The 13829-nt window shown below is 46.5% G+C and overlaps 1 protein-coding gene across 1 annotated transcript in view; it reads left to right on the top strand.

The window, feature by feature from the left end:
- Positions 1–275: 275 nt before the first annotated feature.
- Positions 276–13829, top strand: part of LOC116886977 — a 160073-nt gene continuing 146519 nt past the window's right edge. Inside the window, exons 1-5 of the mRNA XM_032888467.1 lie at positions 276–412; positions 3588–3660; positions 3889–3999; positions 11434–11547; positions 12912–13106. Coding sequence (XP_032744358.1) covers positions 276–412; positions 3588–3660; positions 3889–3999; positions 11434–11547; positions 12912–13106 — 630 coding nt within the window. The remainder of the gene's footprint in view (positions 413–3587; positions 3661–3888; positions 4000–11433; positions 11548–12911; positions 13107–13829) is intronic.

The raw sequence follows: 13829 nt of genomic DNA, 5'->3' as shown, positions 1-13829 counted from the left end.
AGAAGATGAGGTCGCCATGAGGCAGGATGTGGACGCACAAGACTCAGTTGGCAAGTAGTGGGGCACGTATGTGGTTATTCATAGCCTAGCCTGGTTGTCATAGTCTCAGAACCTACCCAGTTTAGGTTTACAGCTTATTAATGTATTCTGACGTCTCTGCGTGGCTTGGTCAAGGGCTAAACGGGAAAGAATGGGGCAGAATCCCACCCAACCCCCACAAAAAATACTACAAGATCTTCTCTTCCCAGGGATTCAAAAGACAGATCTTAGACACCATGGACAGCGTGTATAAGCCCTCCTCCACAGAGAGGGTTCTGCTGCTGGAGAAGGAGCTGGCAGAGAGGCTCAGCGAACTGAAGGCTGGGTTGGAAGAACAGGGGCTCCTTCCGGGAACAGCCAACCGGGTCTTCAGGTACAGTCAGTCTGAAGGTGGCGCTGTTGAGTTGTTCTCCCATTCCCGTCCACCACCCTTCTGCCCAGGGCTTTTGCTTCAAGTCAAGTTCAGATACCTGACACCCAACAACAGTTCCCAACGTCTTGTCCCCGTTGCGGGTACTAATGGGGCCCAGCCTTGCTTAGCTGCTGAGATCAGATGAGATCTGAGTACTAAGGCAGTGCGCCATAGAGCTTGTGCCCTTTCCCATCATGCCTTTCACCTCTAGAACAGTCACCATAGAAAGAAGCAGCATCTCAGCTGACTAAGTAGGAAAGTATTCAGTTTACTTCCTACGTTTCAGAAGCGTCTAAATAAATGAAAAGTTTCGTTTTACCTAATAACACTTGGTACGACACCCGAAAGCTGACAGAATGCTAGGTATTTGGTAGTGGATTCTGAGGAACACTGTTCTGTCAGGGGCCCTTGAACGAGTTGCTTCAGAGGAGCAGAGGAACCAGATCGCTGAGTCTTTCCAGCCCAGGCCTTCACAGCCGTGTCTGTTAACATGAGACGCCTGCTGGTTTGAGGAAGCGTGGCGTGGATGGCGGGAGGTATCATGAGGAGGTCAGGAAAAGAGACCATACGATCATGCATTTGGCTTCATTGCAAATCCGGTTCTTTAAGAACAGGCAGTCCATAGTTTCTGAGCCCTGGTTTCTGAGGTAGACCAAGGATGAGGAATGAGGCAGACCAGGCAGGCCACCTTTGCTCTCGGTCCTTTATATGCAAATGAGAGCAAAGCAGCTGTCCTACCGCATGAGCTCACTCCACAGTGCACGCCATTTTGAAAGCTATGGCGTTCCAGAGATAAGTGCTGATATTGCAACTTTTACGACAGACAAGGACTCCTAGCGACAAGGACTCCTAGTGATGCCACGTGACAGGAAGGTTTCTAAAGGGACTTTGAGAGAACGGTGATGATGGACGATCCTGGATACCTATACTTCTCTGTGAGCCCAAGCCACCCTCCACTGTAGCCATCTGGAAGAAGCCTTTAGGGTGCTGTTTTCTAGGTGTGGTACTAGTTCCAAGGAAAACGGAAGCAAACACCCGCTCCTGATGGATCACGTTAGAATCTTATCACCTAGCTGAAAACTACCCTTCTTGTCCTTACTCTTCCTTCGTGATCCCCATGTGCTGTGTGTGAGCACGTGTAAGTTCAGGCTGGAGGTCAGAGGACAGCCTAGAGTGTCACCCGTCACTGAGACAGGCCTTCCAGCTGCTACTGTGTGACCCAGCTAGCTGCCCCTGAACTCTGTTATCCCCATCTCCCCATAAGGAGCACCGGGGTGCAGACAGGCACACCAAGTCTGTCTGGGCATCAGTTTAGACCTTCACAGCTGCATGGTAGGTGCCTTGTCAACTCTACCCATCTTTTCTTCTTTCTTTCTTTCTTTCTCTCTTTCTTTCTTGCTTTCTTTCTTTCTCTTTTTCTTTCTTGCTTTCTTTCTATCTCTTTCTCTATTTTTCTCTCTCTTTCTTTCTTTTTTCAATTATTTTCTTTAATTGTTTTAAAGACTTACATTCTTTTCTCATTTACTACCCTGAGCCCTGGACCTTGCAATAGTTATGTGTTTGCGATGCCTGTGGCCTAAGTGTTACACAAACAACCTTTGCTGAAATGAGAGCCACTCCTGTGGACTGGCTGCTTTCCCCCTGCGGCCTCCCTCGGGTCATCCACAGGCACTTTGAGGTTAGCTGAGAGGAATGACATAGCTTGAGACTCGATTGGGCAGTCAAGCCCGTGATTGCTCAGGCTCGAGCAAGTAAAGGAGACACGAATGCAAGGGGAAACCTCCTTCTGTGACTTCCTCTCAGTAGCTGAGCCCCTTCCTCGTACGTCATTGCTGCTTCTGCTCCGTGAAGATTCAGAAAACAGACAACGTATCTGTGACTGGTGGCTTATTCTCATCTCAACATATCTTCTTCTTCCTCCTCTTCCTTCTCCTCCTCCTCCTCCTCTTCCTCCTCCCTCTCTCCCTCCTTTCCCCCCTCTCTCTTCATCAAGGACTAGGAAAAGAGGTAAGAAACAAGGTAAGAAAAGAGGTAAGAGAAAAGAAAAGAGGTAAGAGGTAAGGACTAAGAAAAGAGGTAAGATTATCTCCAGCTTAAAAAACCGGACACCAGGGCTGTAGAGATGGCTCAGCCATTAAAGGCTAGGCTCACAACCAAAAATATAAAAAACCTGACACCAAGTGTCCAGGTGGGTGTTTAGGCTTCTGTGGCCCTAGGGACTAACAAGTCCTAACAGGCTTGGGCCATCCTTGTCCAGTGACCCTGCTGATCTTCTCTGTGTCATTTCTGTCCTATTATTTGTGCCGTCAAAGTGAGAACACCCATTTTCCCTTCGTCCCTTCTATTCCCTTCCCTTGGCACTGGAAACTGAATCTCGCCCAGGCAAGACAAGTGCGCTAACCACTGAGCTACAGTCTCCTAGCATTTGACAGGACTTCTCTCCAACAAGGGCGTGCACGGACAGTGCACTTCACAACATTGTCTGAGAACTTTCGGGGCCAAGTGAACCATATCAAACTAAGCTTGCTGCTAAGTCCCTCCGGCTCCCTCAAATGTAGCTTAGAAATGTCACAATGGCTCCTTTGCCAGTAGCTGCAAAATCCCACCTTGCCAGTGTGGATTCTGGGCTGCTGGCCTCTGGCATTCCTGGTGCTGCCAAGCCTCACTATTGCCTATTGAGCTCCATGCAGGGAGGGCTGGTCTCCGTCCCTGAGGTCCACCCCATACCGAGGGCCCTTCCAGGTTGCTGTCAGGCTAAGGAAAGGACTCCCTTCTCTGGACTTGAGCAGCTTTTCCTCCTCTGCTGCTACTCGATTCCCAGGGTCCAGTCGTGCTTCTGAGGCAGCAAGTATGGCTAAACATGTTCTAAAGCATTCCCCACGTGACATTTGTATGTCCTTTCCACCCTCCAACAACCCACCGAGAACATAAAAAGAAAAAAAGGGTTAGCAGAGATCGGGTGTATCAGAAAAGGTTCTGACCAAGATAGAGGAGTGTGGCCTTTATACACCGCCAGTGGGTGACACACTCATTCTGGAAAGGTTGGGAAGGGTCACAGAGCCATCAGGCTGGTCACCGCTACCTGCCTATCACAGCATTCCATAACACAGCTTCTGTTGCACAAATCTTCCCGCAGCTCCGTTCAAATACCAAAGGATGTCGCCCACTTTAGACGTGAACGGGAAGAGGCTCTGAAGAGGACCCTCCAGGTGAGGAGGAGCGTGGGGGGCTTCAGGGAAGAAAACGCTAACTAGGAAGATATTCGCAAGAAAATCCTCCCCCCTCCCCCCTAAAAAGCTGATACTTTTGAACAAAACAGTTGCACATCCTGCTCACTGCTAAGCAAATGCAAACCATTGTATCCTTAGATAAATCGGATTTTTTGGCATTTGAAATTTGGGACACTGAGGATGTTTGAAACTCTTTCATTGGTTTAGGTGGCCGAGTCCAAGCCCCTTGTCATTCAGGCAGATGTCCTCAAGAGGGAGCTAGAGAGCTGCCTAAGGAGAGAGTACACACCGGAAAATCTTCCCCTGCTTCTGCTGCAGGTACGGTCATCTTGCGATCTGAAAACAAGCATGGGGTATATTGGAAATGTATCAGCAAGCTGGCTTTTCGGTAGACCCTGTGGGCAGGCGTTCTAGAGATGGGTAATTTGCAGACTTAGTGTAAATGTTTTTTTTTTTTTTTTTCATCAGAGATCATTTCCTTCTCACAGCTAGGTTCAGCTTAAACTTGCTGGGATAAGAGGTTGGGGGTGTGTGGCAGGGGCTGCCGGGGTGGGGTGGGGCGGGTCGCCTAAACACTGCCTGTGCGGGTGTTTTACCCTGCAAGGAGAAAGACCCACTCAAGGCCGGAGAAACGTTTATTTCTGAAAGCCTCGCTTAAGAAAATAATTCAAAGTAGGAAAAGAGTTTTGTATCGACATTGTAAGAGTGAGGGATGGAGACCAAGGAGAGAGGGAGGGAGGGAGGGAGGGAGGGAGGGAGGGAGGGAGGGAGAAAACTAGCCAGCCTTATTACTGACAAGGGAAAAGCAAACCAGTGTAGACTGCTATTTGATAGACTATTGTCCTGCCATCAAATGTTTATGCTTTTGCAAAGGAATCACTCTGCCATGTAATATTAATTAAAACTATGTATGCACACTTGATAATAGCGATTGAATAAGAGAAGAATCACTACGTTTAGGTGGCAGGACAGTGAAACACCCCTGAACTTTTATATAGCTTCTCGACTTTGCAGAATTATGTGCTACTTAAAATTTTTTAAATGTTTTATTCTTCACTTCTATTAAATCATTTAAGGTAGTTCTGTTCTGAGTTGTTCCCCTCGTGCATAAAGATTAGCTCTTTAGTAAGTAGTTCAAGTTAATCACAAAATATGCCAAGATTCTATTTGCAAGTTAAAATGCTGTTCATTCAGAATTCCCTCTCCCTATAATTGTCTTCCTCCCTTCCTGCTTCCTTCCCTGCCTGCCTGCCTTCCTCTCTTCCTTCCGCTTTCCTGGTCCTTCTCATTCATTCTTGTATGACAGGGTTTGCAATGGAGGGAGAGGAATGGTAGGGATAATAGATATTTGTGTCAGGAGATGTTCTTGGGGGCAGTGGACATTTACAACTGGTAGCTTCTCGTGTTTGGTCGCCAGAGGCTAAGGATGATGTTGAACTCCACAATGTACAGAACATTCTGCAACTAAGAACTATGGTGTCTCAGCTCTCAACAGTGATAAGGCTGGGAAAGTTCTAGAACACTCTGGATTTCCTTAATATATTCATTGCCATCTCATCTGGAGAGCTTTCTTTAATGTCACTTGTAGTTCATGCCTGCCAGGGACACATCCTCATGGTGTTTGTTATTTTATAAAAAATAATTTTTCTTAAATTTTATAAAGCTACTTTTTGTTTAGTTACAGAATTCTGGACTGATAACTTTTATCATTCACTATTTTAAAGATGCTACTCTGTTCTTTTTTTGACTTGAATGAATTCCATCTCTGAACACAATGTATTTCCTGTTCTCTGGCTGTTTTAAGCTTTGAATAATTTTTAAGTGTTTTATTATGATATACAGTGAGATTTTCTTTGCTTTTCTCTTGCTTGGAGTTAGACTTAACTTTTTGGACTGTGAATTTATTTATTTATTTATCTATCTGTTTGTTTGTTTGTTTCCAAATTAGGAAAGGTGTCTCTTGGCTTGCTATCAGGGTCACTTGTGCAAAACACACAATGGTCCCCTGAAAGGGATTAAGGTGTGATTTATTATGGAGACAGATGTGTGTGACCATGGCCCAGGAGCACAAATTCAGGTTATCTCGTTCCATGTTCCAATGTGGTAATGATATCATAAAGTTTTCACAGTAACACATCAAAGAAAAGCCACGGGGCTGGAGAGATGGCTCAGTGGTTAAGAGCACTGACTGCTGAGTTCAATTCCCAGCAACCACATGGTGGCTCACAACTATCTCTAATAGAATCCAATGACCTCGTGTGTCTGAAGACAGCAACAATGTACCCATATATAGAAAACAAACAAACAAACTGGTGGAAGTCTCAAGTAGGCAGGCTGTAGTAAGTGGGGATCTCAGCTACAGGTCTCGGTTGCTATCTTATGGCGTTCTTAGTCTATGATTGGTGGAAGCTAGTTATCTGTTTGCCCATTCCAAAGGATTTACCCAACAGTCACAAAGATGTTAGGTCAGAAGCAGAGGTGGGCGAGGAATGGCTATAGTAGAAGCTAAAGATAACTCAAGACAAATTGTAACTAGGCTTTGCAACATTCCGGTTCTTCACAGTCATTGAAGTTCTAGTCAGTTAGACCGCCACCTGGAAGATTCAACGTAAGATACAATTTCCTTTTTGTTCACGCCTGGCTACATTGTTTCTGAGCCTGTAGAGAATGAGAATACCATGGCGGGAAGACAAGCCAGGACAGAAGAAAGCTGTTCACCTCTGGATTGCCAGGAAGCAGAGAGCTCACTTTTTAGAACAAAGGCCCTCCCTGCCCAGCCACTAATTTGTGAATCCCATATATGGATTAATCCATCGAGGAGGTCAAAGCCCCATTGATCCATTCAGTTGCCAAAGGCCCACCTCTGAACATTGCTGGTCTGGGGACTGAGCTTTCAAAACACGGTATTTGTGGGAGACCCTTAAGGGCCAAATCAAAGCAGTAACGATGCTGATACATATAAATGCTGGATTAGGGTCCAGGCCTTCAAACAAGGACAGCAATGTTTCTCATCATTGCTTGTGTCGTTCAGAACAGATAGCAGCAACTGTGCAGGGGAGCACCAAGCACTCCAGGAGTTGGCGTGGCTGTCACCACCCCGACCCTTTAGCTCGAGTTATCTTCTCACTCCCTTCTAAGTTGTCCAAGTCATGTGCTCAGAATTGGAGGCCCGTCCAGATGACTGAGTTAGCTTTCCCATGGTTTGATTTCTGACTTGTAAAGAAGGCCTTTTCAGTACAATTTCTCAATGTCTTGAAGATTTGAATCATTTTAGGGGCTAGAGAAATGGCTCAGTGGTTAAGAACCCTTTACTGCTTTTACAGGGGACCTAGGTTCAATTCCCAGCAACCACAGGGTAGCGCACGACTGTTGGTAACTCCATTTCCTGGGGATCTGCTGCCCTCTTCTGGCCTTTAGGCACTGCATGCCCATGGTTCAAAGACATACATTCATTCAGACAAAACACTCACACAAATAAAAAATTTAAAACAAAACAAAACAAAAAAAAAACTGTTTAAAAGACTCTAAACATTTGGGGGGAGGGGCAGAAGGATAGCTCAACTATTAAAGGCTAAGACTTAAAACCCAAACATCGAAAGAGGCTTAAAGGATTTTAAAGTATGACCCTCAAATGAGCAGTCAGTTCTGAAAACGTCTGCTTCTCTCAGTATTCTGGAACTCCTTGTCTCTTTTCAGGGGTTATAGAAGATTCTGGAAAGGTGGTTCTTTTGCTAAACTAATTATCTCACCAGAAAGAAACCTCTAACTTCTCCCAGTTTTTTCTATTTGCCTTGGTCCCAGGGCCAGATTTCTCATTTCCGCTGTGTCAACAGAACCCAGTCCTGTGGACCGACCCCTTGTCTTTGGGTTGGTGGCACTCATGTTTGCAGGCTGAGCATGTCTCTCTGACCTGTGTACTATTGTAACTGTCCACTGAGCAATGAAAGACCGTTCTTAGTGAAACCCCAGCTCCCGTCAACCCCGGCAGGTAATGTAAGTAACTTCTTAAACCGGGAGGTGGTGAGTGTCCTTCTCTACCCTTGTTCCAACATGTCTTTCCAAATCTGCAAAGGGAGAGCAGAGTCAGCCCTGCTTAGGTGAGAGAGCACACAGGCACCCCACTGGATAGCAGGGAGAGATCTTCAGTTTGGCTCCTGCCGTGGTAGCCATACTTAGACTACTATGTGAGTATTCACATCCTGGACAGCAATACCTGGGCTGCCGGGATCTCTCTCTGCTGTCTTGGACAGTTTTCAGTTTCTCAATGAAAAACACTGCTTTTCTTGGATCTTGACTCTAGGCCTCTAAAGAACCTTTCCCTTGGTGGGTGGTCTGCAGTTGGGTTTCCACTATGGAAGCCTCTCTGGATCTAGACTGTTGGCTGCCAGACTTCTAGGAAGCCGGAAAGTGCCACCGAGCAACATCTAGGGTCATATTTTGTCTGGTCTCCTGGCTTTCTTCCTTCTCTTCATAGCCGTCTTCCCCCATCTCTTCTTTTCTCACTTTCCTTTAATTCTCATGTCCTTCTTTTTCCTTTTCTCTTTCTTTGTCTGGCCCTTCGTGGCAGTAAGAATAACATTATCTTTGGTCCCCTTTGCTTCTTAGGAAATGCCTTCTGCTGTTCGCTTTCCCCCTTTTTGTTTAGTAAAACTTCTCTTTCTTCCCTCTTGCTGCCCTGACCTCGTGTGTTTCATGACCATGGACAACCAACGTGAGAGTGTTTGCTAATTTTTTGAAAACTTTTTTTTTTCTTTTTTTCGGAGCTGGGGACCGAACCTAGGGCCTTGCGCTTGCTAGGCAAGTGCTCTACCACTGAGCCAAATCCCCAACCCCTTTTGAAAACTTTTAAGCATTGCTACTTTAGAGTTTCCTGGGTTCTGGGAGCGTAGCTCAGCAATAGACTTCGTGCTTAGCTTGTACTCAGCCCTGAGTTCAGTCGCCGGCACCGGGACCTCCTGTTCTGCCTGTGTCCTCTTCACATTAATATCATTACAGCATTCATAAAGAAAGACCAAGATCTGCTCCCTTTGAAGTTCCTACTGCTCTCTCTTCAAAGCTACCAGATTTTGTTGCTCTCGTTCTTGTTGGTTTGGTTTTGTTTTTCAAGACAGGGTTTCTCTGTGTAGCCCTGGCTGTCCTAGAACTCGCTCTGTAGACCAGGCTGGCCTTGAACTCAAGGATCCCCTGCCTCTGCCTCCTCTGTGCTGGGATTAAATGCATGTGCCACCATCACGGGTCCCAGCTTAAGTTTCCCAACTGTTCTCATGCGAAGTCTGGCGTGCTTCTAATCTGGGCTGTTCAGTGTTTGTTTCAAACCTGTGTTTATTTTTAGGCTCCCGACTCTCTTTTAGCTGTGTACCCATTTCACTCTCAGTCTTCGGCTATGCTGAGCGCGACATCAAGGACCTTTAAAGACTTTGCTTGCTCATTTTGTTACCTCGGTCAGCTCTTATCTTCTTCTTTTTTTTTTTTTTTTTTGTTTTTTTTTTTGGGTCTGGGGGCCTAAGCTCTTATCTTCTTGACACTAACTTCTTTTCTGTGCACAGATCGTTTCCTTGTTCCTTTGAATGTCTAATCATTTATAAATGAATGCCGAAAATAATCAAATCTTCACGATGGATGCAGTAGATTTGATATTTCCTGTCAAGTGTTAAGCTTTTAAGTTACGGATCCACTTTCTCCTTTCAAAGTTTGCCTTGAGTGTCTTTCAGGATAATTTCACTCTAGGCATAGTTTCTCCTCATTACCAAAGCCCTGTTGTTGACACCGGATGTCTCGGGTATCCAGGGGAAGCTTCACACTGATGGCTGGAACTTGCACATCATGCATCCCTGTAAGAACCCTCGAGCTGTTGGCCTTAGGTCTCACCCACAACCTCCTGCAGCCTTACCTGCTGCATGCCTCCTCGGTACTCAACAACAGACCTGTGGGGATCTAAGCAGGTTTCTGGAGCCTTTCTCTGACTGGGTCCAGAGCCTTCCTCTGACCGGCTTCCTCCTCTCCTGAGCTGCAGCCTACAAACTCCCCCACTCTGCCCCTCACAATTCAAGTCTTCCCTCCTTAACTCAGAGGTCCCTTCTCTGCTCACAGTTTCCTCTCCGTCCTGTGAAGAACGTCAGTGCATGAATGAGGTTCTGGGCTCCCAGGAACCATAGCGCTGTGGTTTTCTTCTCCCAGGGACCCTGGCACTGTGTTGTCCAGGGTCAGAAAACAGTTGCCTCAAGTATTCTGTCCAATTTTCTACTTGTGATGAAAGAACTCGACAGGACTCATTGCTTCACAGACAGCATCGGTTTTTATCGCCGGATAAAAAAGATATCTGCATGACTTCCCTCACACTCATAATTCTCCTGCCTCAGCCTTTGGAGTGCTAGGATTATAAGAATGTGCTATTGATTTTATTTTAATTGTAAGCAAGGACTTTCAGTCTGATTTTATAAACTATCTTTTATTATTTTTACTTTTTAATTATTACTCTCTGAGTGTGCATGGTTTTATTACTCTGTGTGTGCATGGTTTTATTATTACTCTGTGTGTGCATGGTTTTATTACTACTCTGTGTATGAGTATTGGAACATTCCATGCCTCACGTGTGGAGGTTGGAGGGCAGTATTGATGGGGTTATTTCCTGCTTTCCATCTTCACGAGGGTCCCAGGGATCAAACTGGGGTCATCACAACTGCACGAGATCGTCCCCTTACCCAAAGGGCCACCTCTCTGGGCCATTCATCTTACCTGTAATGACTCACATGCTTTAGGTATACATGTGTGTACATGGATGCACAGGTACATGTGTGTGCTTGTGTTCTTAGAGGAAAACCTCATGTGTCACTCCTCGGGTGCTGTTGACTTTATTCTTTGGAGACAGGATTTCTCACCTGGAATTCACCAAGCAGGGAAGGCCCAGTGGCCAGGGATCCCTAGGGACCTTCCTGTCTCTGCCTCCCTGGTGTTCTGAGTGCCACCACAGCTGGCTTGGCTTTGCCTCTCCTCTCCTCTCCTCTCCTCTCTTCTCCTCTCCTCTCCTCTCCTCCCCCCTCCCTCTCCTCTCCTCTCCTCTCCTCTCCTCTCCTCTCCTCTCCTCTCCTCTCCTCTCCTCTCCTCTCCTCTCCTCTCCTCTCCTCTCCTCTCCTCTCCTCTGCTCTCCTCTCCTCTCCTCTCCTCTCCTCTCCTCTCCTCTCCTCTCCTCTCCTCTGCTCTCCTCTGCTCTCCTCCCCTCCCCTCCTCTCCTCCCCTCTTCTATCCTCTCCTCTGTTCTCCTCTCTTTTCCTCTCTTCTCCTCTCCTCCCCTCCTCCCCCCTTCCCTCTCTTCCCCTCCCCTCCCCTTTCCTTCCCTCTCCTCTCCTCTTCTTCTTAACATAGGTTCTGGAGATGAAACCCAGGTTTCTGTGGTTTTTCCGTAAAGCGTTTTACTGATCGAGCATTTTTCCCACCCATAATTTCAGTTTATTTAATCCAAAATTTCAGCTCGATTTTAACCCTCTGATCTCCTAACTCTCCACTGACAGTCCAGTAACTGGTGAAGAAGCTAATTCAGCAGCAGATCGCAGAGAACTAGACGCATCTACGCGGTCTTCATGCTTTACATCCGAAGGGTCTTAATCCAGACCCCATGTGATGGTGTCCCTGTAGGGGAAAAGGTGTCTTCAAAGCAACCGGCTTGATTTATCTATTGTTAATGTTCCTAAGGCTCGCTCAGCCTCCCACCTGTGATTGCACTATGGTAAGGGCTTACTTCTGTTGTTGGTAAAGCATTACACAGAGAGAATCCTGCAGCTGGGCCAGAGTAAGCATTTGCACGTTCTGAGGTGGAAGAGGCACTGCCAAACCAGTGAGACCATGGAGGAGCTCTACCCTCTCTACAAGGTAGGGAGCCGGGAGGCGGAACCTGTGGGAGGCTACCTGTGAATGTGCATACGTACACACATATGTAGTGATGCATATGTATGTGCATACATATAATGCGGCATATATGTCATTTTTAAAAAGACTTTTCATTTTCATTTTAAATCGTGCTCGTATGTGTACGCGTCCACGTGGCTGCAATGCTCATGGACGCCAGAAGAGGGCAGCAGATGCCCTAAAACTGGAGTTATAGATGGTGGTTAGGAGATGCCCGCGCTGTGAGCCCTGGAAACCCAGCTCGGGTCTTCTAAGTGCAGCTGTCATGTGTAACCACTGAATCACCGTCTCCAGCTGCTTTACATGTGAATTTTCTAAATAAAACAACGCAGTCAATAAGCCTGTCGTTGTTGCTCGGGGTGGCCCTGATGTCCTCCTCACCGCTCCACGTGCATACCCTGAAGCTACTTGCTGGGTTGAAGGCCTTCTTAAAGGACAGCCAGTGTTTGGTTAAGCATACACAAGTGACTGTGCTTCCCAGTTGGAACCTCCAGACAAGCTCTCAAGATCCGTTTGTAGGAGGGTGTCCATTTGAGGCACCGCATGTGGTAGTCTGCCTTTCTTTTTCTTTAAAAAAAAAGGGGGTGGGGCTGGAGAGATGCTCAGTGGTTAAGAGCACCGACTGCTCTTCCAGAGGTCCTGAGTTCAAATCCTAGCAACTACATGGAGGCTCACAACCATCTGTGATGGGATCCGATGCCCTCTTCTGCTGTGTCTGAAGATAGCTACAGTGTACTCATATACAAAATAAATAAATAAATCTTTAAAAAAAGAGCACAAATAAAGATTGGGAAGGAACCAGTGGACATCCCTCCTCACGTGTTCTGCCATAAAGCAACAGAAGACAAAGATTCCTACTTTTGTTATTGTTGTTGTTGAGACAGGGGCTCAGTACATAGCTCAGGCTGTCCAGGAACTCACTGTATAGCCCAGGCTGGCCCAAACTCACATAGATCCATTTGCCTTTGGTTCTCAAGTGCTTAGATTAAAGGCGTGTGCTGCAATGCCAAAAAAAAAAAAAAAAAAAAAAGTTTGAATCATGAACCCTGACATGATTTTTACATAGAAGACGTGCATTTTTTTCTTGTAGACTTGGTCAAGGTAGGAAGGTCAGAGGTGGACTCCTTGTACCAAACACCCTCCTGCACTGTTAAATTGCTGTCCCTCAGAGTTGGCAGATTAAGACACTTCCTCTCTCAAGTGAATCCAAAATATAGAAGAACTTGGCGGGGGGTTGCAAAAAAGTCCCTTTTTCCACCCTGGAGACAGCATTGCAGAGAACAAGTCTTGCCAACTGGACACAGTGTGTCTGTATCTCTCTTAAACAGAAACAAGTTGACTACATCATGCAGGAGTTCAATGACTCGGTTCAGAGAGCACAAAGACTGTCGGTTGCTAGAGAAAACTTCCTTGTGGGAAAGAACAACCCTCCGGACCTCGTGACTCCGGAGGACCTGGCGATTTACACCAGGTGGTTAGTGTGCCACCTGCAGGCCCTTGGGACCGTTCACCACTACCTGCAGGTAGGGAACCTGGGTGTGGCAGTGCACACCCTCTGGGGGAGGGGAAGGGGAAGGGGAAGCACAGCGCTCCCACATGGGGAAACATTTTCCAGCCAATTGACGCCCTGTCCATTGGGCTCTTTCAGAAAAACTTCTCATTCTGCTGTGTAGCCATTTAGTTCTTGCTCCAGTTGTTTTTTGTTTGTTTGTTTGTTTGGTTGTTTTTTTGTTTTGTTTGTCTTCTTCTTCTTCTTCTTCTTCTTCTTCTTCTTCTTCTTCTTCTTCTTTTTTGATTCACGGTCACGGTCTTCCATTTGGACACACTCTTTTACTTGGCAGAATATAGTGAGGAAATCCTATGTCCTAGGCCACTCGTTAAAGCCTTGGTCTTTGCTAAAAAATAACAGGGTCCTGTGCTGGTTGGAAGGTGGGGCGTGAGTAAATTTCTATTGCAGCGTGATGGGGTAAGACACAGGAGCTGGGCTGGACACGGCAGTGTTATCTAATCCCAGCGGCTGTGTTCAGAGATTCTTGATTCTGAGGCCAAGCTGGGCTCCACAGCGAGTTAAAGATTAGCCTTGCACCCAGTGTGAACTTGTGTTGGAAAATAATGACAAGTAATAAAGTAAACAGTTAAGGTAGCGTTAGTAGCTCAGGGGTAGAATGTGTGCCATAGTTTGAGCAAGGCCACGAAGGAGTTCAGTCCCCAGCACTGCCAAAGAGGGGTCAGGGGACAGTACGGAG

Source organism: Rattus rattus, chromosome 18, assembly GCF_011064425.1.
Source record: "Rattus rattus isolate New Zealand chromosome 18, Rrattus_CSIRO_v1, whole genome shotgun sequence".
Lineage (NCBI taxonomy): Eukaryota > Metazoa > Chordata > Mammalia > Rodentia > Muridae > Rattus > Rattus rattus.
The sequence above is the reverse complement of the archived record's forward strand: the minus strand, read 5'-3'. Positions and strand labels throughout refer to the sequence as shown.